Genomic DNA, 25,965 nt, shown 5'->3' with positions numbered 1-25,965 from the left:
AGAAAATAAGAATTTACTTACCGATAATTCTATTTCTCGGAGTCCGTAGTGGATGCTGGGCGCCCATCCCAAGTGCGGATTATCTGCAATACTTGTACATAGTTACAAAAATCGGGTTATTATTGTTGTGAGCCATCTTTTCAGAGGCTCCGCTGTTATCATACTGTTAACTGGGTTTAGATCACAAGTTGTACGGTGTGATTGGTGTGGCTGGTATGAGTCTTACCCGGGATTCAAAATTCCTCCCTTATTGTGTACGCTCGTCCGGGCACAGTACCTAACTGGCTTGGAGGAGGGTCATAGGGGGAGGAGCCAGTGCACACCACCTGATCGGAAAGCTTTACTTTTGTGCCCTGTCTCCTGCGGAGCCGCTATTCCCCATGGTCCTTTCAGGAACCCCAGCATCCACTACGGACTCCGAGAAATAGAATTATCGGTAAGTAAATTCTTATTTTAATTAATCTATTTTGGACAACCTCAATCTAAACTACTGTGATTGTTTTTTATAGGCCACTGCGCTGAGTAAGAGTGCATGCAGACTGTAATCCCCGCACTAAGGCTTAAATAGTATAATTAACTACATGTTAGATCTGTTGAATTCCCAGACATTGTAAAGGATATAGCACTTGGCAGCATGGCAGTAGGTTGTGTAGTTACTGTTTAATGTTTTTGCCAAAGTAATAATTATTATTACGATTAAGGCTACTGTTGTTATCATACTTTCTCTTACGTCCTAGAGGATGCTGGGGACTCCGTAAGGACCATGGGGATAGACGGGCTCCGCAGGAGACACAGGCACTTTAAGAAAGACATTAGGTATGGGGGTGCACTGGCTCCTCCCTCTATGCCCCTCCTCCAGACTAGTGATGAGCGGATTCGGTTTTACTCTGTTTTACTCGGTTTTACTCGGTTCTCAAAACGGCATCTTATTGGCTCACGGATGTCACGTGTTTTGGATAGCCAATAAGATGCCGTTTTGAGAACCGAGTAAAACCGAGTAAAACCGAGTAAAACCGAACCTCGCTCATCTCTACTCCAGACCTCAGTTTACTACTGTGCCCAGAGGAGACTGGGTGCATTACAGGGAGCTCTCCTGAGTTTCCTGAAAGAAAGTATATTTGTTAGGTTTTTTATTTTTAGGGAGCCTGCTGGCAATAGACTCCTTGCATCGAGGGACTGAGGGGAGAGAAACAGACCTACTTTAATGTTAGGCTCTGTTTCTTAGGCTACTGGACACCATTAGCTCCAGAGGGATTGGTACGCAGGTCTCACCCTCGCCGTCCATCCCAGAGCCGCGCCGCCGTCCTCCTCGCAGAGCCGGAAGATAGATGCCGGGTGTGTATGAGAAGAAAGAAGACTTCAGAGGCGGCAGAAGACTTCAGATCTTCACTGAGGTAACGCACAGCAGTAACGCTGTGCGCCATTGCTCCCACAGCACACACAAACGGCAGTCACTGTAAGGGTGCAGGGGGGGGGGGGGGGCGCCCTGGGCAGCAATAAACCTTGTTTTCTGGCAAAAGTATATATATACAGCTGGGAACTGTATATATAAAGAGCCCCAGACAGGTTTTTAGATATTTGAGCGGGACAGAAGCCCGACGCCGAGGGGGCGGGGCTTCTTCCTCAGCACTCACCAGCGCCATATTCTCCACAGCACAGCGCTGAGAGGAAGCTCCCCGGACTCTCCCCTGCTTATCCACGGTGAAAGAGGGTTTTAAAAAGGGGGGGGGGCACATATTTGGCGCAAAATACATACAGCGCTATCTAGGTAAACATTGTGTGCGTTTTTTCCTGGGTCATATAGCGCTGGGTGTGTGCTGGCATACTCTCTCTCTGTCTCTCCAAAGGGCCTTGTGGGGGAACTGTCTTCAGATAAGAGGATTCCCTGAGTGTGTGGTGTCGGTACGCGTGTGTCGACATGTCTGAGGTAGAAGGCTTTCCTAGGGAGGAGGAGGAGCAAATGAATGTGGTGTCTCCGCCGACACCTGACTGGATGGATATGTGGAAGGTTTTAAGTGCTAATGTAAATTTATTGCACAAAAGATTAGACAAAGCGGAAGCTAGGGAACAGCCAGGGAGTCAACCCATGTCTGTCCCTATGTCGTAGGGACCTTCAGGGTCTCAAAAGCGCCCACTATCCCAAATAGTAGACACAGATACCGACACGGATTCTGACTCCAGTGTCGACTACGATGATGCAAAGTTACAGCCAAAAGTGGCTAAATGTATTCGATATATGATTATTGCAATAAAAGATGTTTTGCATATCACAGAGGAACCCCCTGTCCCTGACACGAGGGTACACATGTTTAAGGAAAAGAAACCTGAAGTAACCTTTCCTCCCTCACATGAGCTGAACGAGTTATGTGAAAAAGCTTGGGAATCTCCAGACAAAAAACTGCAGATTCCCAAAAGGATTCTTATGGTGTATCCTTTCCCGCCAACGGACAGGATACGGTGGGAATCCTCCCCTAGGGTGGACAAAGCGTTGACACTCTTATCCAAAAAGGTAGCGCTGCCATCCCCAGATACGGCTACCCTCAGGGATCCTGCTGATCGCAAGCAGGAGGTTACCTTGAAGTCCATTTACACACATTCGGGTACCTTACTTAGACCGGCTATTGCGTCGGCTTGGGTGTGTAGCGCTGTAGCAGCTTGGACAGATACATTATCAGCGGAAATTGAAACCCTGGATAAGGATACCATCTTATTGACCCTAGGACATATAAAAGATGCTGTCTTTTATATATGAGAGATGCTCAAAGAGACATTGGTCTACTGGGTTCTAGAATCAACGCTATGTCGATTTCTGCTAGACGAGTCCTATGGACCCGGCAGTGGACAGGTGATGCCGACTCAAAGAGGCATATGGAGGTTTTACCCTACAAGGGTGAGGAATTGTTTGGGGAAGGTCTCTTGGACCTGGTCTCCACAGCTACAGCTGGTAAATCAAATTGTTTGCCTTATATTCCCTCACAGGCTAAGAAAGCACCACATTATCAAATGCAGTCCTTTCGTTAACAAAGAAACAAGAGAGTATGAGGTGCGTCCTTTCTTGCCAGAGGTAAGGGCAGAGGGAAAAAGCTGCACAACACAGCTAGTTCCCAGGAACAGAAGTCCTCCCCGGCCTCTACAAAATCCACCGCATGACGCTGGGGCTCCGCTAAGGGAGTCCGACCCAGTGGGGGCACGTCTTCGAATTTTCAGCCACATCTGGGTTCACTCACAGGTGGATCCCTGGGCAATAGAAATTGTTTCTCAGGGTTACAAGCTGGAATTCGAAGAGGTGCTTCCTCGCCGGTTTTTCAAATCAGCCCTGCCGACTTCTCCCCCAGAAAGGGAGATAGTGTTAAATGCAATTCACAAATTGTATCGTAAACAGGTGGTGGTCAAGGTTCCCCTACTTCAACAAGGGAGGGGATATTACTCAACCCTGTTTGTAGTCCCGAGACCAGACTGTTCGGTCAGACCCATTCTAAATTTAAAATCGCTGAACCTATACTTGAAAAGGTTCAAGTTCAAGATGGAATCGCTCAGGGCGGTCATCGCCAGCCTGGAAGAGGGGGATTTTATGGTATCTCTGGACATAAAGGATGCATACCTGCATGTTCCCATATATCCACCTCATCAGGCGTACCTGAGATTTGCGGTACAGGATTGTCATTACCAATTTCAGACGTTGCCGTTTGGGCTTTCCACGGCCCCGAGAATTTTCACCAAGGTAATGGCGGAAATGATGGTGCTCCTGCGCAAGCAGGGAGTCACAATTATCCCGTACTTGGACGATCTCCTCATAAAAGCGAGATCACGAGAGCAGTTACTGAACAGCGTGTCACTTTCACTGAAGGTGTTACAGCAACACGGCGGGATTATCAATATCCCGAAGTCGCAGCTGGTTCCTACGACTCGTCTGACCTTCTTGGGCATGATTCTGGATACGGACCAGAAAAGGGTTTATCTTCCAATGGAAAAGGCTCAAGAACTCATGACTCTGGTCAGGAACCTATTGAAACCAAAACAGGTGTCAGTGCATCACTGCACTCGAGTCCTGGGAAAGATGGTGGCATCTTACGAGGCCATTCCATTCGGCAGGTTCTATGTGAGGACCTTCCAATGGGACCTACTGGACAAGTGGTCCGGGTCACATCTACAGATTCATCAGTTGATCACCCTGTCCCCCAGGGCCAGGGTATCTCTCCTGTGGTGGCTGCAGAGTGCTCACCTTCTAGAGGGTCGCAAGCTCGGCATTCAGGACTGGGTTCTGGTGACCACGGACACGAGCCTCCGAGGTTGGGGAGCAGTCACACAAGGAAGAAACTTCCAGGGTCTTTGGTCAAGTCAAGAGACTTGTCTTCACATCAACGTCCTGGAGCTGAGGGCCATATACAACACCCTTCGTCAAGCGGAGACCTTGCTTTGCGACTTACCAGTGCTGATCCAGTCAGACAACATCACCGCAGTGGCCCATGTAAACCGCCAGAGCGGCACAAGGAGCAGAGTGGCAATGGCGGAAGCCTCCAGGATTCTTCGCTGGGCGGAAAATCATGTAAGCGCATTGTCAGCAGTGTTCATTCCGGGAGTGGACAACTGGGAAGCAGACTTCCTCAGCAGACACGACTTGCATCCAGGAGAGTGGAGACTTCATCAGGAAGTCTTCGCACAGATTGCAAGCCAGTTGGGACTGCCCCAGATAGACATGATGGCGTCCCGCCTCAACAAAAAGCTGCAGAGGTATTGCGCCAGGTCAAGAGACCCTCAGGCGGTAGCTGTGGACGCCCTAGTGACACCGTGGGTGTTCCAGTCGGTCTATGCGTTTCCTCCTCTTACTCTCATCCCAAAGGTGTTGAGAATAATAAGAAAAAGAGGAGTACAGACAATTCTCATTGTTCCAGATTGGCTACGAAGGGCCTGGTATCCGGATCTGCAGGAGATGCTCACAGAAGATCCGTGGCCTCTTCCTCTAAGACAGGACCTGTTGCAACAGGGGCCCTGTCTGTTCCAAGACTTACCGCGGCTGCGTTTGACGGCATGGCGGTTGAACGCCGTATCCTAGCGGAAAAGGGCATTCCGGATGAGGTCATTCCTACTCTGATAAAGGCTAGGAAGGACGTGACAGCTAAACATTATCACCGTATATGGCGAAAATATGTTTCTTGGTGTGAGGCCAGGAATACTTCTACGGAAGAATTCCATCTGGGCCGTTTCCTTCACTTCCTACAAACTGGAGTGAATTTGGGCCTAAAATTAGGCTCCATTAAGGTTCAGATTTTGGCCTTATCCATTTTCTTTCAAAAAGAATTGGCTTCTCTCCCAGAAGTACAGACTTTTGTGAAGGGAGTGCTGCATATTCAGCCTCCTTTTGTACCTCCGGTGGCGCCTTGGGACCTTAACGTGGTGTTGAGTTTCCTTAAGTCGCACTGGTTTGAACCACTTAAAACGGTGGAGTTAAAATATCTCACTTGGAAGGTGGTCATGTTGTTAGCCTTGGCTTCGGCTAGGCGAGTGTCGGAATTGGCGGCTTTGTCTCATAAAAGCCCCTATCTAGTTTTCCATATGGATAGAGAGGAATTGCGGACCCGTCCTCAATTTTTGCCTAAGGTGGTGTCATCTTTTCATATGAACCAACCTATTGTGGTGCCTGTGGCTACACGAGACTTGGAGGATTCCGAGTCCCTTGATGTGGTCAGGGCTTTGAAAATTTACGTGGCCAGAACGGCTAGAGTCAGAAAAACAGAAGCACTGTTTGTCCTGTATGCAGCCAACAAGGTTGGCGCTCCTGCTTCAAAGCAGACTATTGCTCGCTGGATCTGTAACACGATTCAGCAGGCGCATGCGACGGCTGGATTGCCGTTACCAAAATCGGTCAAGGCCCATTCCACTAAAACGGTGGGCTCGTCTTGGGCGGCTGCCCGAGGGGTCTCGGCACTACAGCTGTGCCGAGCTGCTACTTGGTCGGGTTCAAACACCTTTGCAAAGTTCTATAAGTTTGATACCCTGGCTGAGGAGGACCTCCTGTTTGCTCAATCGGTGCTGCAGAGTCATCCGCACTCTCCCGCCCGTTTGGGAGCTTTGGTATAATCCCCATGGTCCTTACGGAGTCCCCAGCATCCTCTAGGACGTAAGAGAAAATAAGATTTTAAACCTACCGGTAAATCTTTTTCTCGTAGTCCGTAGAGGATGCTGGGCGCCCGTCCCAAGTGCGGACTACTTCTGTAAGACTTGTATATAGTTTTGCTTACATAAGGGTTATGTTATTGTTTTCATCGGTCTCCAACTGATGCTATGTTGTTTTTTCATATTGTTAACTGGTTAGTTTATCACAAGTTATACGGTGTGAATGGTGTGGGCTGGTATGAATCATGCCCTTGGTTTAACAAAAATCCTTTCCTCGTACTGTCCGTCTCCTCTGGGCACAGTTTCTCTAACTGAGGTCTGGAGGAGGGGCATAGAGGGAGGAGCCAGTGCACACCCATACCTAAAGTCTTTCTTAAAGTACCCATGTCTCCTGCGGAGCCCGTCTATCCCCATGGTCCTTACGGAGTCCCCAGCATCCTCTACGGACTACGAGAAAAAGATTTACCGGTAGGTTTAAAATCTTATTTCTCTGACGTCCTAGTGGATGCTGGGTACTCCGTAAGAACCATGGGGAATAGACGGGCTCCGCAGGAGACTGGGCACTCTTTAAAGAAAGATTAGGTACTACATCTGGTGTGCACTGGCTCCTCCCTCTATGCCCCTCCTCCAGACCTCAGTTAGAATATGTGCCCGGCCAGAGCTGGATGCACTTAGTGGGCTCTCCTGAGTTCACTAAAAAGAAAGTATTTGTTAGGTTTTTTTTTTCAGTGAGATCTGCTGGCAACAGACTCACTGCTACGTGGGACTTAGGGGAGAGAAGCAAACCTACCTGCTTGCAGCTAGCTTGTGCTTCTAAGACTACTGGGCACCATTAGCTCCAGAGGGATCGAACACAGGGCCCGACCTCGATCGTCCGTTCCCGGAGCCGCGCCGCCGTCCCCCTTGCAGAGACAGAAGATTCCGGAGAAAATCGGCGGCTGAAGACTCCGGTCTTCAACAAGGTAGCGCACAGCACTGCAGCTGTGCGCCATTGCTCCCACAGCACACCACACGCTCCGGTCACTGGTGGGTGCTGGGGGGGGGGGGGGGGGGCGCGCTGGGGGGGGCGCCCTGGGCTGCAATTAGTATACTTTAAGTGGCAAAATGCACATAATACAGTTCTAAACTGTATATGTGCCTAATCCCCCGCCATAATTATTATTAAAAAAGCGGGAGAAGCCCGCCGCTGAAGGGGCGGGGCTATCTTCCTCAGCACAGCCAGCGCCATTTTCTCTTCACAGCTCCGCTGTAAGGACGCTCCCCAGGCTCTCCCCTGCAGTATACACTACGGAAAGTGTAAAAAAGAGAGGGGGGGCACATACATTTAGGCGCAAATTGTGATATAAGCAGCTATTGGGGGAAAATTCACTTTGTGTATAGTGTAAATCCATCTGTTATATAGCGCTCTGGTGTGTGCTGGCATACTCTCTCTGTCTCCCCAAAGGACTTTGTGGGGTCCTGTCCTCAGTCAGAGCATTCCCTGTGTGTGTGTGCGGTGTGTCGGTACGGCTGTGTCGACATGTTTGATGAGGACGCTTACGTGGAGGCGGAGCAGGTGCCGATAAGTGTGATGTCGCCCCCTGCGGGACCGACACCAGAGTGGATGGATATGTGGAAGGTATTAACCGACAGTGTCAACTCCTTGCATAAAAGGTTCGATGACGCAGCTTTGGGACAGCCGGCATCTCAGCCCGCGCCTGCCCAGGCATCTCAGAGGCCATCAGGGGCTCAAAAACGCCCGCTACCTCAGATGGCAGACACAGATGTCGACACGGAGTCTGACTCCAGTGTCGACGAGGATGAGACAAATGTACAATCCACAAGGGCCATCCGATGCATGATTACGGCAATGAAAAATGTGTTGCACATTTCTGACATTAACCCGGTTACCACAAAAAAGGGTATTATGTTTGGGGAGAAAAAGCAGCCAGTGACTTTTCCCCTATCTGATGAGTTAAATGAATTGTGTGAAGAAGCGTGGGGTTCCCCAGATAAGAAACTAGTGATTTCTAAGCGGTTACTAATGGCGTACCCTTTCCCGCCAACGGATAGGTTACTCTGGGAGACATCCCCTATGGTGGACAAGGCGCTCACACGCTTATCAAAAAAGGTGGCACTGCCGTCTCAGGATACGGCCGCCTTAAAGGAGCCTGCAGATAGAAAGCAGGAGGCTATCCTGAAGTCTGTGTATACACACTCAGGTACTATACTGAGACCTGCTATTGCTTCAGCATGGATGTGTAGTGCTGCAGCAGCATGGTCTGATTCCCTGTCTAATAACATTGATTCCCTTGACAGGGACACTATTTTGCTAACCATAGAGCATATTAAAGACGTAGTCTTATATATGAGGGATGCACAGAGGGACATTTGCCGGCTGGCATCTAGAATTAATGCAATGTCCATTTCTGCCAGGAGAGTATTATGGACTCGGCAGTGGACAGGTGATGCTGATTCTAAAAGGCACATGGAGGTTTTGCCTTATAAGGGTGAGGAATTGTTTGGGGACTGTCTCTCGGACCTCGTATCCACAGCAACAGCTGGGAAGTCGACTTTTTTACCTCAGGTTCCCTCACAGCCTAAGAAAGCACCGTATTATCAAGTACAGTCCTTTCGGCCTCAGAAAGGCAAGCGGGTCAGAGGCGCGTCCTTTCTGCCCAGAGGCAGGGGTAGAGGGAAAAAGCTGCACCAGACAGCCAGTTCCCAGGAACAAAAATCCTCCCCTGCTTCCACCAAGTCCACCGCATGACGCTGGGGCTCCACAGGTGGAGCCAGGTGCGGTGGGGGCCCGTCTCCGGAACTTCAGCGACCAGTGGGTTCGCTCACAGGTGGATCTCTGGATTCTACAAGTGGTATCTCAGGGATACAAGCTGGAGTTCGAGACGTCTCCCCCTCGCCGTTACCTCAAATCAGCCTTGCCAGCTACTCCCAAGGACAGGGAGGTAGTACTGGCGGCAATTCACAAGCTGTACCTCCAGCAGGTGATGATCAAAGTTCCCCTCCTTCAACAGGGACAGGGTTACTATTCCACAATGTTTGTGGTACCGAAACCAGACGGTTCGGTGAGACCCATTCTAAATTTGAAATCCTTGAACACTTTTATATAAGGAAGTTCAAGTTCAAAATGGAATCGCTCAGGGCGGTTATTGCAAGCCTGGAAGAGGGGGATTATATGGTATCACTGGACATCAAGGATGCTTACCTACATGTCCCCATTTACCCACCTCACCAGAAGTACCTCTGATTTGTGGTACAGGACTGCCATTACCAATTCCAGACGTTGCCGTTTGGTCTGTCCACGGCACAGAGGGTATTTACCAAGGTAATGGCCGAAATGATGATACTCCTTCGAAAGAAGGGAGTTATAATTATCTCGTACCTGGACAATCTCCTTATAAAGGCGAGGTCCATGGAGCAGTTGTTGGTCGGAGTAGCACTATCTCAGGAAGTGCTACAACAGCACGGCTGGATTCTGAATATCCCAAAGTCGCAGCTGCTTCCTACGACTCGTCTGCTGTTCTTGGGTATGATTCTGGACACAGAACAGAAGAAGGTGTTTCTCCCGGAGGAGAAGGCCAAGGAGTTGTCATCTCTGGTCAGAGACCTCCTAAAACCAAAACAGGTGTCGGTGCATCACTACACGCGAGTCCTGGGAAAGATGGTAGCTTCTTACGAAGCAATTCCCTTCGGCAGGTTCCATGCAAGGATCTTTCAGTGGGATCTGTTAGGCAAGTGGTCCGGATCGCATCTTCAGATGCATCGGCTGATCACCATGTCCCCGAGGGCCAGGGTGTCTCTGCTGTGGTGGCTGCAGAGTGCTCATCTTCTCGAGGGCCGCAGATTCGGCATACAGGACTGGGTCCTGGTGACCACGGATGCAAGCCTCAGAGGTTGGGGGGCAGTCACTCAGGGAATAAACTTCCAAGGACTATGGTCGAGTCAGGAGACTTCCTACACATAAATATTCTGGAACTAAGGGCCATTTACAATGCCCTAAGTCAAGCAAAACCCCTGCTTCAAAACCAGCCGGTGCTGATTCTGTCAGACAACATCACGGCGGTCGCCCATGTAAACCGACAGGGCGGCACAAGAAGCATGATGGCAATGGCAGAAGCCACAAGGATTCTCCGATGGGCGGAGAATCACGTGATAGCACTGTCAGCAGTGTTTATTCCGGGAGTGGACAACTGGGAAGCAGACTTCCTCAGCAGGCACGACCTCCACCCGGGAGAGTGGGGACTTCATCCAGAAGTCTTCACGCTGATTGTAAATCGTTGGGAAAGGCCACAGGTGGACATGATGGCGTCCCGCCTCAACAAAAAGCTAAAAAGATATTGCGCCAGGTCAAGGGACCCTCAGGCGATAGCTGTGGACGCTCTAGTGACACCGTGGGTGTACCAGTCGGTTTATGTGTTCCCTCCTCTTCCTCTCATACCAAAGGTACTGAGGATAATAAGAAAGAGAGGAGTAAGAACTATACTCATCGTTCCGGATTGGCCAAGAAGAACTTGGTACCCGGAACTACAAGAAATGATCTCAGAGGACCCTTGGCCTCTGCCGCTCCGACAGGACCTGCTGCAGCAGGGGCCCTGTCTGTTCCAAGACTTACCGCGGCTGCGTTTGACGGCATGGCGGTTGAACGCCGGATCCTGATGGAAAAGGGCATTCCGGTTGAAGTCATTCCTACGCTGATAAAAGCTAGGAAGGATGTGACAGCAAAACATTATCACCGCATATGGCGAAAATATGTTGCTTGGTGTGAGGCTATGAAGGCCCCAACAGAGGAATTTCAGCTGGGTCGATTTCTGCACTTCCTACAGTCAGGAGTGACTATGGGCCTAAAATTGGGATCCATAAAAGTCCAGATTTCGGCCCTGTCTATTTTCTTTCAAAAAGAACTGGCTTTACTGCCTGAAGTTCAGACGTTTGTCAAGGGAGTGCTGCATATTCAGCCGCCTATTGTACCTCCAGTGGCACCTTGGGATCTCAACGTTGTGTTGGATTTCCTAAAATCACATTGGTTTGAGCCACTTCAGACCGTGGAGCTAAAATATCTCACGTGGAAAGTGGTCATGCTATTGGCCTTAGCTTCGGCTAGGCGTGTGTCAGAATTGGCGGCTTTGTCATGTAAAAGCCCCTATCTGATCTTCCATATGGACAGGGCAGAATTGAGGACTCGTCCCCAATTTCTCCCTAAGGTGGTATCAGCGTTTCATTTGAACCAACCTATTGTGGTGCCTGCGGCTACTCGGGACTTGGAGGATTCCAAGTTGCTGGACGTAGTCCGGGCCCTGAAAATCTATGTTTTCAGGACGGCTAGTGTCAGAAAAACGGACTCGCTGTTTATCCTGCATGCACCCAACAAGCTGGGTGCTCCTGCTTCTAAGCAGACTATTGCTCGCTGGATCTGTAGCACGATTCAGCAGGCTCTTTCTGCGGCTGGACTGCCGCATCCTAAATCAGTAAAAGCCCATTCCACGAGGAAGGTGGGCTCTTCTTGGGCGGCTGCCCGAGGGGTCTCGGCTTTACAACTTTGCCGAGCTGCTACCTGGACGGGATCAAACGCGTTTGCAAAATTCTACAAGTTTGATACCCTGGCTGTGGAGGACCTTGAGTTTGCTCATTCGGTGCTGCAGAGTCATCCGCACTCTCCCGCCCGTTTGGGAGCTTTGGTATAATCCCCATGGTCCTTACGGAGTCTGATCTTCCATATGGACAGGGCAGAATTGAGGACTCGTCCCCAATTTCTCCCTAAGGTGGTATCAGCGTTTCATTTGAACCAACCTATTGTGGTGCCTGCGGCTACTCGGGACTTGGAGGATTCCAAGTTGCTGGACGTAGTCCGGGCCCTGAAAATCTATGTTTTCAGGACGGCTAGGGTCAGAAAAACGGACTCGCTGTTTATCCTGCATGCACCCAACAAGCTGGGTGCTCCTGCTTCTAAGCAGACTATTGCTCGCTGGATCTGTAGCACGATTCAGCAGGCTCTTTCTGCGGCTGGACTGCCGCATCCTAAATCAGTAAAAGCCCATTCCACGAGGAAGGTGGGCTCTTCTTGGGCGGCTGCCCGAGGGGTCTCGGCTTTACAACTTTGCCGAGCTGCTACCTGGACGGGATCAAACGCGTTTGCAAAATTCTACAAGTTTGATACCCTGGCTGTGGAGGACCTTGAGTTTGCTCATTCGGTGCTGCAGAGTCATCCGCACTCTCCCGCCCGTTTGGGAGCTTTGGTATAATCCCCATGGTCCTTACGGAGTACCCAGCATCCACTAGGACGTCAGAGAAAATAAGATTTTACTCACCGGTAAATCTATTTCTCGTAGTCCGTAGTGGATGCTGGGAGCCCGTCCCAAGTGCGGACTTTCTGCAATACATGTATATAGTTATTGCTTAACTATAGGGTTTTGTTATGAGCCATCTGTTAAATGAGGCTCAGTTGTTGTTCATACTGTTAACTGGGTACAGTTATCACAAGTTGTACAGTGTGATTGGTGTGGCTGGTATGAGTCTTACCCTGGATTCCAAATCCTTTCCTAGTAATGTCAGCTCTTCCGGGCACAGTTTCCTTAACTGAGGTCTGGAGGAGGGGCATAGAGGGAGGAGCCAGTGCACACCAGATGTAGTACCTAATCTTTCTTTAAAGAGTGCCCAGTCGCCTGCGGAGCCCGTCTATTCCCCATGGTCCTTACGGAGTACCCAGCATCCACTACGGACTACGAGAAATAGATTTACCGGTGAGTAAAATCTTATTTTTACATGACACGCGGGTTGAGCAGCACCTCACAAAGCACTTAAGTACTGCAGAATATTGAATACAAGCCATATAAGCATTGTTGCATATGCAGTCATAACACCTACAGAAATAGCCGGCTGCTGAACCCAAAGGTCTGATGCTGTTGTGAACAGTGGGGAGGAGATGATGGCAGAGGTGAGGGAGGGGAAAGCACATGAGGGCAGAGGTGAGGGAGGTGAAAGCACATGAGGGCAGAGGACCCTGCTCATGAGAGTTTACATTCTATATTCTCTTTTATTTACTGCCATTATATACCAAAGCACTGGGCATTAAGTCTACTTGGTCTTGGTCAGTGAAAAGTGAAATAAAATTATGACAATCATGTGACAGACTGCGCTTTTGTTAGGCACTCCATATAGTAGGACAGGTCACTGTGAATTTGGTGGCATTTCCCCCATCCACTATCTTTTTGGAACTATAGATGGTTTGTGAGAACACAGTAAATTGTCAGGACATATATACATACTGTATACAGGGAACCACCGCACTCGCCATACCCAGAAATGGGGTGCACACCTGCACTCACCACCCCCAGGCCGGGGGGTGCAATGGCCTGTGACCACATTGCTTAAGTAATATTTCTCTGACGTCCTAGTGGATGCTGGGGACTCCGTAAGGACCATGGGGGATAGCGGCTCCGCAGGAGACTGGGCACAAAAGTAAAGCTTTAGAACTACCTGGTGTGCACTGGCTCCTCCCCCTATGACCCTCCTCCAAGCCTCAGTTAGATTTTTGTGCCCGAACGAGAAGGGTGCACACTAGGTGGCTCTCCTGAGCTGCTTAGTGAAAAGTTTAGTTTTAGGTTTTTTATGTTCAGTGAGACCTGCTGGCAACAGGCTCACTGCATCGAGGGACTAAGGGGAGAAGAAGCGAACTCACCTGCGTGCAGAGTGGATTGGGCTTCTTAGGCTACTGGACATTAGTTCCAGAGGGACCGATCACAGGCCCAGCCATGGATAGGTCCCAGAGCCGCGCCGCCGGCCCCCTTACAGAGCCAGAAGACAGAAGAGGTCCGGAAAATCGGCGGCAGAAGACGTCCTGTCTTCAACAAGGTAGCCCACAGCACTGCAGCTGTGCGCCATTGCTCTCAGCACACTTCACACTCCGGTCACTGAGGGTGCAGGGCGCTGGGGGGGGGCGCCCTGAGACGCAATAAAAACACCTTGGATGGCAAAAAATGCATCACATATAGCTCCTGGGCTATATGGATGAATTTAACCCCTGCCAGAATACACAGAAAAACGGGAGATAAGGCCGCCGAGAAGGGGGCGGAGCCTATCTCCTCAGCACACTGGCGCCATTTCCCCTCACAGCTCCGTTGGAGGGAAGCTCCCTGGCTCTCCCCTGCAGTCACTACACTGCAGAAAGGGTTAAAAAAGAGAGGGGGGCACTAATTACGCGCAGTATTAAAAATACAGCAGCTATAAGGGGAAAAACACTTATATAAGGTTATCCCTGTATATATATAGCGCTCTGGTGTGTGCTGGCAAACTCTCCCTCTGTCTCCCCAAAGGGCTAGTGGGGTCCTGTCCTCTATCAGAGCATTCCCTGTGTGTGTGCTGTGTGTCGGTACGTTTGTGTCGACATGTATGAGGAGAAAAATGATGTGGAGACGGAGCAGATTGCCTGTAATAGTGATGTAACCCCTAGGGGGTCGACACCTGAGTGGATGAACTGTTGGAAGGAATTCCGTGACAGTGTCAGCTCTGTATAAGAGACAGTGGTTGACATGAGACAGCCGGCTACTCAGCTTGTGCCTGTCCAGACGTCTCATAGGCCGTCGGGCTCTAAAGCGCCCGTTACCTCAGATGGCAGATATAGACGCCGACACGGATACTGACTCCAGTGTCGACGGTGAAGAGACAAATGTGACTTCCAGTAGGGCCACACGTTACATGATTGAGGCAATGAAAAATGTTTTACACATTTCTGATAATACGAGTACCACCAAAAAGGGGTATTATGTTCGGTGAGGAAAAACTACCTGTAGTTTTCCTGAATCTGAGAAATTAAATGAGGTGTGTGATGATGCGTGGGTTTCCCCCGATAACAACTGATAATTTCTAAAATGTTATTGGCATTATATCCTTTCCCGCCAGAGGTTAGGGTGCGTTGGGAAACACCCCCTAGGGTGGATAAAGCGCTCACACGCTTGTAAGAACAAGGGCTCTACCCTCTCCTGAGATGGCCGCCCTTAAGGATCCTGCTGATAGAAAGCAGGAGGGTATCCTAAAATGTATTTACACACATACTGGTGTTATACTGCGACCAGCAATCGCCTCAGCCTGGATGTGCAGTGCTGGGTTGGCGTGGTCGGATTCCCTGACTGAAAATATTGATACCCTAGATAGGGACAGTATATTATTGCCTATAGAGCATTTAAAAGATGCATTTCTATATATGCGTGATGCACAGCGGAATATTTGCCGACTGGCATCAAGTCTAAGTGCGTTGTCCATTTCTGCCAGTAGAGGGTTATGGACACGACAGTGGTCAGGTGATGCGGATTCCAATCGGCATTTGGAAGTATTGCCTTATTAAGGGGAGGAGTTATTTGGGGTCGGTCTTTCAGACCTGGTGGCCACGGCAACAGCTAGGAAATCCACGTTTGTACCCCAGGTCGCCTCTCAACATAAGAAGACGCCGTATTATCAGGCGCAGTCTTTTCGTGGGCAAGCGGGCAAAAGGTTCCTCATTTCTGCCCCGTGACAGAGGGAGAGGAAAAAGGCTGCAGAAATCAGCCAGTTCCCAGGAACAGAAGCCCTCTCCCGCCTCTGCCAAGCCCTCAGTATGACGCTGGGGCTTTACAAGCAGAATCAGGCACGTGGGGGCCCGTCTCAATGAATTTCAGCGCGCAGTGGGCTCACTCGCAAGTAGACCCCTGGATCCTTCAGGTGATATCTCAGGGGTACAAATTGGAATTTGAGACGTCTCCCCCTCGCCGTTTCCTAAAGTCGGCTTTACCGATGTCTCCTTCTGACAGGGAGGCAGTTTTGGAAGCCATTCACAAGCTGTATTCCCAGCAGGTGATAATTAAGGTACCCCTCCTGCAACAGGGAACGGGGTATTATTCCACACTGTTGTGGTACCGAAGCCGGACGGCTCGGTGAGACCGATTCTAAATCTAAAATCTTGAACACTTACATACGGAGGTTCAAATTCAAGATTGAGTCACTCAGAGCAGTGATTGCGAACCTGGAAGAAGGGGACTACATGATGTCTCGGGACATCAAGGATGCTTACCTTCATGTCCCAATTTACCCTTCTCACCAAGTGTACCTCAGGTTTATGGTACAGAACTGTCACTATCAGTTTCAGACGCTGCCGTATGGATGGTCCACGGCACCCCGGGTCTTTACCAAGGTAATGGCCGAAATGATGATACTCCTTCGAAGGAAGGGAATTTTAGTTATCCCTTACTTGGACGATTCCCTGATAAGGGTAAGATCCAGGGAACAGTTGGAGGTCGGTGTAGCACTATCTCAGGTAGTGTTGCGGCAGCACGATTGGATTCTCAATATTCCAAAATCGTAGCTGATTCCGACGACTCGTCGTCTGTTCCTAGGGATGATCCTGGACACAGTCCAGAAAAAGGTGTTTCTCCCGGAGGAGAAAGTCAGGGAGTTATCCGAGCTAGTCGGGAACCTCCTATAACCGAGCCAAGTCTCAGTACATCAATGAAAGGGTTCTGGGAAAAATGGTGGCTTCCTACGAAGCAATCCCATTCGGCAGATTCCACGCAAGAACTTTCCAGTGGGACCTGCTGGACAAATGTTCCGGGTCGCATCTTCAGATGCATCAGCGGATAACCCTGTCACCAAGCACAAGGGTGTCTCTCCTGTGGTGGTTGCAGAGTGCTCATCTTCTAGAGGGCCGCAGATTCGACATTCAGGACTGGGTCCTGGTGACCACGGATGCCAGCCTGCGAGGCTGGGGAGCAGTCACACAGGGAAGGAATTTCCAGAGCTTATGGTCAAGCCTGGAGACATCACTTCACATAAATATCCTGAAGCTAAGGGCCATTTACAATGCTCTAAGCTCAGCAAGACCTCTGCTTCAAGGTCACCCGGAGTTGATCCATTCGGACAACATCACGGCAGTCACCCACGTAAACAGACAGGGTGACACAAGAAGCAGGAGGGCAATGGCAGAAGCTGCAAGGATTCTTCGCTGGGCGGAAAATCATGTGATAGCACTGTCAGCAAGTGGGGACTTCACCAAGAAGTCTTCCACATGTTTATAAAACTCGACAAGTATTGCGCCCGGTCAAGGGACCCTCCGGCAATAGCTGTAGACGCTCTGGTAACACAGTGGGTGTACCAGTCAGTGTATGTGTTCCCTCCTCTGCCTCTCATACCCAAGGTACTGAGAATTATAAGATGGAGAGGAGTAAGCACTATATTCGGGCTCCGGATTGGCCAAGAAGGACTTGGTAACCGGAACTTCAAGAGATGCTCACGGAAGGATCCGTGGCCTCTACCTCTAAGAAGGGACATGCTCCAGCAAGGACCCTGTCTGTTCCAAGACTTACCGCGACTGCGTTTGACGGCATGGCGGTTGAACGCCGGATCCTGAAGGAGAAAGGCATTCCGGATGAAGTCATTCCTATCCTGATCAAAGCCAGGAAAGATATAACCGCAAAACATTATCACCGCATTTGGCGAAAATATGTTGCGTGGTGCGAGGCCAGTAAGGCCCCGACGGAGGAATTTTCAACTAGGTCGATTCCTACATTTCCTGCAAACAGGAGTGTCTATGGGCCTGAAATGGGGGTCCATTAAGGTTCAAATTTCGGCCCTGTCAATTTTCTTCCAAAAAGAACTAGCTTCAGTCCCTGAAGTTCAGACGTTTGTGAAAGGGGTACTGTATATACAGCCTCCTTTTGTGCCTCCAGTGGCACCTTGGGATCTAAATGTAGTTTTTGGGTTCCAAAAGTCACATTGGTTTGAACCACTTAAATATGTGGAGTTAAAATATCTCACATGGAAAGTGGTCATGCTGTTGGCCCTGGCCTGGGCCAGGTGCGTGTCAGAATTGGCGGCTTTATCCTGTAAAAGCCCTCATCTGATTTTCCATTCGGACAGGGCGGAATTGAGGACTTGTCCTCAGTTTCTCCCTAAGGTGGTTTTCAGCGTTTCACCTGAATCAACCTATTGTGGTGCCTGCGGCTACTAGGGACTTGGAGGACTCCAAGTTGCTAGACGTTGTCAGGGCCCTGGAAATATAGGTTTCCAGGACGGCTGGAGTCAGAAAATCTGACTCGTTGTTTATTCTGTATGCACCCAACAAGCTGGGTGCTCCTGCTTCTAAGCAGACTATTGCTCGTTGGATTTGTAGTACAATTCAGCTTGCACATTCTGTGGCAGGCCTGCCACAGACAAAATCTGTAAAAGCCCATTCCACAAGGAAGGTGGGCTCATCTTGGGCGGCTGCCCGAGGGGTCTCGGCTTTACAACTTTGCCGAGCAGCTACTTGGTCAGGAGCAAATACGTTTGTAAAATTCTACAAATTTGATACCCTGGCTGAGGAGGACCTGGAGTTCTCTCATTTGGTGCTGCAGAGTCATCCGCACTCTCCCGGCCGTTTGGGAGCTTTGGTATAATCCCCATGGTCCTTACGGAGTCCCCAGCATCCACTAGGACGTCAGAGAAAATAAGAATTTACTTACCGATAATTCTATTTCTCGTAGTCCGTAGTGGATGCTGGGCGCCCATCCCAAGTGCGGATTGTCTGCAATACTGGTACATAGTTATTGTTACCAAAAAAATCGGGTTATTGCTGTAGTGAGCCATCTTTTCTAGAGGCTCCTCTGTTATCATGCTGTTAACTGGGTTTAGATCACAAGTTATTTGGTGTGGCTGGTATGAGTCTTACCCGGGATTCTAAATCCTTCCTTATTGTGTACGCTCGTCCGGGCACAGTATCCTAACTGAGGCTTGGAGGAGGGTCATAGGGGGAGGAGCCAGTGCACACCAGGTAGTTCTAAAGCTTTACTTTTGTGCCCAGTCTCCTGCGGAGCCGCTATCCCCCATGGTCCTTACGGAGTCCCCAGCATCCACTACGGACTACGAGAAATAGAATTATCGGTAAGTAAATTCTTATTTATACCGAGAGCCCAGCACTCACCTTAATAAGTTCATTCATCTCTATACATCAAAACATAAATAAATAATGAGGTTTTAGTTCATGGATTGTACAATGCATTTAAGCTTGCAGCCCAACTTCACGGGACCCCTTCTCACTGCAAGTCCTACTCTATCACCTTGACTTGTAAAACCAGGCCATTGTTATCACATCAGAGACAAATAAAAATTGTACTTCCAGGTTTAAAACTCACCTGCCAACATTTTTATGGCTCTGTGTAGGTGAGTCAGTCACCTACACAGGTTACAGATTACCACTAGGGAAGCAGCTGACACAGGTTATGGTGTATATTCAATAAGTGTTGGATCCTTTCTGACAAGCATTGTCGGAAAGGATCCGACAATGACCTATTAAATATGCTCCCAAATCAGTCTGTCGGATTTGGTTTCTGCAGCTCACCCCAATCCCCGCTACTGCAGCTGCTGCTGCTTCCCGCCGGCCGGGCATCCACATCTCCGTGCTACTGCTGACCCCGATCACCGCTGCTGCTGCTCTTCGCCGGCCGGACGTCCACATCTCCGTGCTGCTGCTGATGACCCCGATCACCGCTGCTGCTGCTCCCTGCCGGCTGGGCGTCCACATTTCTGTGCTGCTGCTGCTGCTGACCCCGATCACCGCTGCTGCTGCTCCCTGCCGGGGAAACCCCAGATGACACCTATCCCCCCTGTGCGCTGACAGCTGCGGCGGGGGGGAGGCGCTGCTGCTGCCCGGAGTGAGGAGCCTGTCCGTGGGGACGCCCTGCTCAATCCGACTATTTTTAAAGTCAGATTGAGATTGTCGGAAAGGGGGCCAAAACCTGTCGTATATAGCCACGTTTCCGACAAAAGCATGTGGATCGGCGCCGATACATGTGTTTTAAAGTGCCCTCTTTGAATAGGTCGGAACCCCTTCCGACAGAAATCTGTCGGAAGCTGCCGTCTTTCCGACAAGACTGCAGCTTCCGACAGCTTTTGAATACGGCCCTAAAAGTAAATGAGCTTAGAAGGGGTGCATGAGAAAGATATGATCACAGAAAAGGTTAATTAAAAATGAACCACATATATACATATACAGGGAACCACCGCACTCGCCATACCCAGAAATGGGGTGCACACCTGCACTCGCCACCCCCAGGACGGGCCTGTGACCACATTGCTTAAATAATATTTATACCGAGAGCCCAGCAGTCACCTTAATAAGTTCGTTCACCTCTATACATCCCCATTATTTATTTATGTTCTGATGTATAGATGTGAATTAACTTATTAAACAAAGCAGTGTAGTAATTTTACTTTATTTGATGGAATAACCTTTGCTGAATCACTGGTTTGTAAGTGTAATACTTAACAATACGGGAATGGATTATGTGACTTTAAATATAAAATGGATTCCTATACTCTATAGTAACAAATGCCTGTACTGTGCCAACAGAACCACTTGGCGCAGGAAGAGCTGTTTATCGCTGTGGAGATGTTGTCTGCTGTGGCACTGCTGAATCAAGCTCTGGAGACGAATGACACAAACTCTGTCCGCACACAGCTGGCCAGTCCATCCATAAGTTTTAATAATCTTGACGAGGACAACATGCAACGGTGAGTATTATATATAGATGTGGGGCAGATGCTATAAGTGCAGCTCTACAAGTCCCCAGACCACTGCTGGCAAGCCTCCTTACGCTCTACTGTAGTGCATCATTATATGTTAGATGCGGACTACTCAACAGGTATTTCTAATAGCTTTATGCATGAATAATACCAAGCGTGTGTGACCGATATTTTTCTTTTAAAGGTCATTTACAATTTAGGAGATGTCTTTATAAAAATGCATCACCAACACTCCCTGTGCAGGCATAATCTGGGTTTCTCTGCTAAATCCTCCTTTTCCCATGCCAGGGAAGCCCTGGTGACAGGGGTGTGGATCATAGGGTCGACCACACTTAGGTTGACAGTGTCTAGGTCGATCACTATTAGTCGACAGTAAGTAATGACCGTAAGACATGAGTTTTTATAAAAAAAAAATTGGTGTCGTTTTCTCCGTAGAGTGTCAGGGAACCTCAATTAGTGCACCGTGTCCCCTTGCATGGCTCGCTGCGCTCGGCACAGGTTACCGTTCACAATTGTAGTCCACGTGGATCGTAAAGCATGAAAAAGTTATGTCGACCGTCTGTCATGTCGACCTAGAACATGTCGACCTGGAAACCATATCGACCTACTTACTGTCGACCAATAGTGGTCGATCTAGACATTGTCAACCTAAGTGTGGTCGACCTAGAGACCGGATACCTGACATCAGGCCTGTGTAATGTAGGGCCAACTGTAGAATGTTATTTACCCCACTGCCACATGATGCATTTTCATTATTTGCAGAATAGTTACATTTAAAAGTCATAATACAATCAGGATGAGCTGGCTGCATGCCATGGTAGACTTGGTTCTTCACTTTCACACCCTGCACCCATTATAGATGCCCCACTGCATAGGACAGTAAATTATTTCTATAAAGCCTTGCACATCCTTAGGGGTCTATTTATGAAGCAGTGAAAAGAGTAGAGAAGTGAACCTGTGGAGAAGTTGGCCCATGGCAACCAATCAGCTGCTCTGTACAATTGCATAGTATGCACGTTTTAAATGTTACTTCAATGCTGGTTGGTTGCCATATGCAACTTCTCCACTGTCTCACTTCTCCACCCTTTTCACTGCTTCATGAATAGACCCCTTAGTGTCTTTGAAGGATATGTGTTTGGACATGGTGCAGTGTGAGGCAGAGCAAACACCCCGGTAGATCTAGAGTACTGTAAGATATATGCGGAAAGATCAGGAAACCATCAGTAACCATTGCTGGCCTCATTCCTACAGTAAACATGGTGATGACACATGTTCTATTATTTGTGTTGTTCATCACTATTGGGGAATATGTGCCGTTTAGCTCTGAAGGCTTCTTGACACATTACAGATTTCTAGAATACATAAGAATTTGATTAAAGAATTAATTAGAACATCATTTCCCAACAAGAGTTTTGTCAGTAAGGGAGGAACAGGGGAGTTGGGGACATCAGATGTGTGTACAGTTTATCCTGTCTGTCATAAGTGTATGCACAGTAGTGGCTTGTATTAATTAGAATTACATTTTTCATGAATGTGCTTTGGCCTTCAGCGGCTAATATGACCGTAGTGTACACCCCTTGGGAATGTTAGAATTCCACGTAAAAGATTATTTTTTATAATTTCCAGTTATATTAGCACATTGGTATCCAGTAAGAAGGAAGCTGCCGCTCATGGTCAGAGCTATTTAAGCTGGACGGAGATTCAGAACTACATTGATGTAGTCAACAGTGACATCCAAGAGGAAAATGAACGTAAGTGTCTGATGCCCTAAATCAGTCTTTTTCAACTGGTGCTAGTGTGCCGCGACTAGTTGCTAGGTGTACCGCCGCACAGACCCTCTGCCGCCAGCCAGCAAGACCTGACACCACCGCCTGCCACCCGCACCCGCTGCACATACCCGCTGCCGCCAGCCAGCAAGACCTGACACCACCGCCCGAACCCGCCGCACATACCCGCTGCCGCCAGCCAGCAAGACATGCAACCGTCACACGCCAGACAGCCCCGCAGCATCCGGGAGGCTGTTCACATCCAGCGCTGCATTTTCGTTTCGACAGCCGGCCCGTGACCCATGGTAAGCCATAGGTCACGCACCGCATGTCGCCCGTCCACTCACACAGTGCTCTGCTGCTCCGTGCTGCCTGGTAAGGTGAGGTCCCAGCACTCCTCACTGATATTTAGTTATTAAAGCGTGACAAATTATTATGGGTGCTGGGGGCAGGTGTGTGGAATTACTGAGAGGGGGGGCTGGTGTGTGGAATTACTAAGGGGGGAGCTGGTGTGTGGAATTACTAAGGGGGGAGTTGGTGTGTGGAATTACTGAGAGGGGGAGCTGGTGTGTGGAATTACTGAGAGGGGGAGCTGGTGTGTGGAATAACTAAGGGGGGAGCTGGTGTGTGGAATTACTAAGGGGAGGCAGGTGTGTGGAATTACTAAGGGGGGAGCTGGTGTGTGGAATTACTAAGGGGGGGGAGCTGGTGTGTGGAATTACTAAGGGGGGAGCTGGTGTGTGGAATTACTAAGGGGGGGCAGGTGTGTGGAATTACTAAGGGGGGGAGCTGGTGTGTGGAATTACTAAGGGGGGAGCTGGTGTGTGGAATTACTAAGGGGGGCTGGTGTGTGGAAATATGAGGGGCAGATATTTGATTAAAAAAACTGAGGGTGTGCCTTGGCAATTTGAAAAATCTTGTTTAGTGTGCCACGAGTTTAAAAAGGTTGAAAATTACTGCCCTAAATCATTGTTTGGCATGGAATAGTAGTAACTTTAGAGCTTAGTAAAAAGGAATGGATAGATAAATTTAGCAGTGATTTCAGGAATTTATGGGAACTACTGTATAGAAGATAAAGCTTTGGAAGAACAGAAGGATTTTTCTCCAATGTCCAATACATTTAATGTAAAACTTGCTAAAGGAATTGTTTTGCAACATTTTGGGGAAAATTCAGTTGTTGCTCTGTTCAGGCGCGAACAATCGCTGGTGGCGGTATTTCTGTTGCCAGCCATCTTAGATGGGAGATTGGGAGTGCAGGAACCATAGAATCGCCCCTAAATATCTGATAAGAGCGCTATGGCATTGTGGTTAGTATTGTTTGGTTTGTATTTTGTTAAAGATGTCGGTTTTGTTTAGTATTCCACTAATTTGCCTTTTAGGAATTATTGCCATCGGTGTAATAAATGAAGCCCTTGACCAAGGCGTTCCTGAGAAGACTTTACAAGCTCTCTTGGCACCAAGTGCCAAAATTCAAGCAGTTTTACCACAGAACTATTGGCATTACCATGATGTCCTCCAAGAGGCCAAGGTCCAGAAATGCAAGGTATGGTTAGTTTATGCTGGCGTACAGTAAGATGACATGCAGCACAAAGGAGAGCATTATTGGCAGAAACCATGTTTTATGCGTACCCAACAAAACCGTGGGTTCTGGTCTGAAGGTCGACACTGTCTAGGTCGACCACTATAGGTCGACAGGGTTTCTAGGTCGACATGAGTTTTTCACATTTTGTTTCTTTTTTTGAATTTTTTCATACTTAACGATCCACGTGGACTACGATTGGAACGGTAATCTGTGCCGAGCGAAGCGGTGGCAGAGCGAGGCACCTTGCCCGAAGCATGGCGAGTGAGAACGGTGCACTAATTGGGGTTCCTGGTCGCTCTACGGAGAAAACGACAAAAAAAAAACCTCACGCCGACCTTTTGACCTGTCGACCTACCACATGTCGACCTTCCATCCCTTTCGACCTAGTGGCTGTCGACCTATAGTGGTCGACCTAAACATTGTCGACCTAGATACTGTCGATTTGATGATCCACACCCCAAAACAGTATGGAGGAAAATACATAAAGAACTATTGTCTATCATCATATATTAATGTGAGCTTTTCATACAATAGTAGGTGGGTCTAATGGAGCGTTGACTGCAGATGTTGCCTAGTAACAGTATTTGCAGCCATTATTTTGTGTGAATGGCACATACTGCATGCTGGTCAGTGCTGGACAGTCCTACTGTAGCCCAGGTGCAGGTTTTACACCCAGCAGCTGCATCTGTACCGGGTGGTCTTCAGTATGCCGACTGTCGGGATCCCGGCGCACAGTATACCGGCGCTGGAATCCCGACAGCCGGCATACCGACGCTTTTTTCTCCCTTGTGGGGGTCCACGACCCCCCTGGAGGGAGAATAAAATAGCGTCGCGTGCCACCGTGCCTGCAGCGTGGCGAGCCCGCAAGGGGCACATTTGCGCTCGCCACACTGTCGGTATGCCGGCGGTCGGGCTCCCGGCGCCGGTATGCTGGTCGCCGGGAGCCCGGCCGCCGGCATACCATACTACACCCATCTGTACCTACCATTATATCTATACCATTATCTGTACCAGTATCTCTATACCATTATGTATAGTGATTAGATGGTGTAGTCAGTAAAAACCTATCTTGCAAAAGTCGCTTTAATGAGAGAGTTATTAGTGACATAAATTAATATAATCCCTAATGTTGTAAGAAAACATATTCGCCCCAGGTGTTTGAGATAAGGATACATATGACTTATGAGTAGTATCAAAATTATAAATTACTAATAGCATTTACTGTACGTTGGGGTAAGTCCTTTTGTGTAGAAAACACTGCTTGCACCTTTGTAGTCATGGACAGGAGTTTGATTTGCCGCATCAGCCCAGGGGTGATAGTAATTATGTAGATACTGCTATAGAACAGCGCCCCTTAGTGGTATACTAGTTGGGTTGCAGGGTAGAGAAGAAGATGCCAGAGTTTTTATGATGCTCTGTCTCAGTACAGGGCCATATCTATTCTGCCTTATACAAAGAGAACCAACAAGTTCTGCTGGCGCTATAAGGGGGAATATAAAGTCCCCAATATGTAGTACTATAATAGATATGAATCTTTTTAAATATATAACTTATAAGCCGCTAGTTCCTAAATGTTGAATTGGTGACACAATTCAGCCACAATATTCCAGCCAATCTTTATCCAATGGAACAGCGCTAATAACAATATAAAAATAAGACATATACTGTGTCACAATCCTGACTGTAATTCTCATATTTGGTGACTTACCCCTGCTTTCTGTCCTGGATCCTGTGTCTTTTCACTCACGGAGTTAAACAGCTTGTCAGCACTGAGTTTCCTGAGTTCTCTGCCTGAGAGGTAATCAGCTCCACCTGTGGTGATCTCCTGTGTGAGGCTGAATTCAGTAATCTAAAAGCAAGCATCCTGTGTTTTGCAGAAGTCCAGGCTTCAGTGTTCTCTTGGCCTGCTAGGCCTCATTCTACATCACAGCCTTGGCTAGAGTAGTCACATGACAGTGACATCACCTAATCCTGCCCACCAAT

At 48.8% G+C, this 25,965-nt stretch overlaps 1 protein-coding gene across 3 annotated transcripts in view; it reads left to right on the top strand.

Annotated features, from left to right (window-relative positions):
- Positions 1-25,965, top strand: part of IQGAP2 (IQ motif containing GTPase activating protein 2) — a 563,967-nt gene that overhangs the window by 358,705 nt on the left and 179,297 nt on the right. For all 3 annotated transcript variants that reach the window (XM_063963716.1, XM_063963722.1, XM_063963718.1), the window contains 3 exons: positions 20,462-20,622; positions 22,261-22,385; positions 23,780-23,943. In XM_063963716.1, the coding sequence (XP_063819786.1) occupies positions 20,462-20,622; positions 22,261-22,385; positions 23,780-23,943 (450 nt within the window). The remainder of the gene's footprint in view (positions 1-20,461; positions 20,623-22,260; positions 22,386-23,779; positions 23,944-25,965) is intronic.

The sequence above is a fragment of the Pseudophryne corroboree genome, chromosome 1 (genome assembly GCF_028390025.1).
Source record: "Pseudophryne corroboree isolate aPseCor3 chromosome 1, aPseCor3.hap2, whole genome shotgun sequence".
Lineage (NCBI taxonomy): Eukaryota > Metazoa > Chordata > Amphibia > Anura > Myobatrachidae > Pseudophryne > Pseudophryne corroboree.
This window is presented reverse-complemented; position numbering and strand designations above follow the sequence as displayed.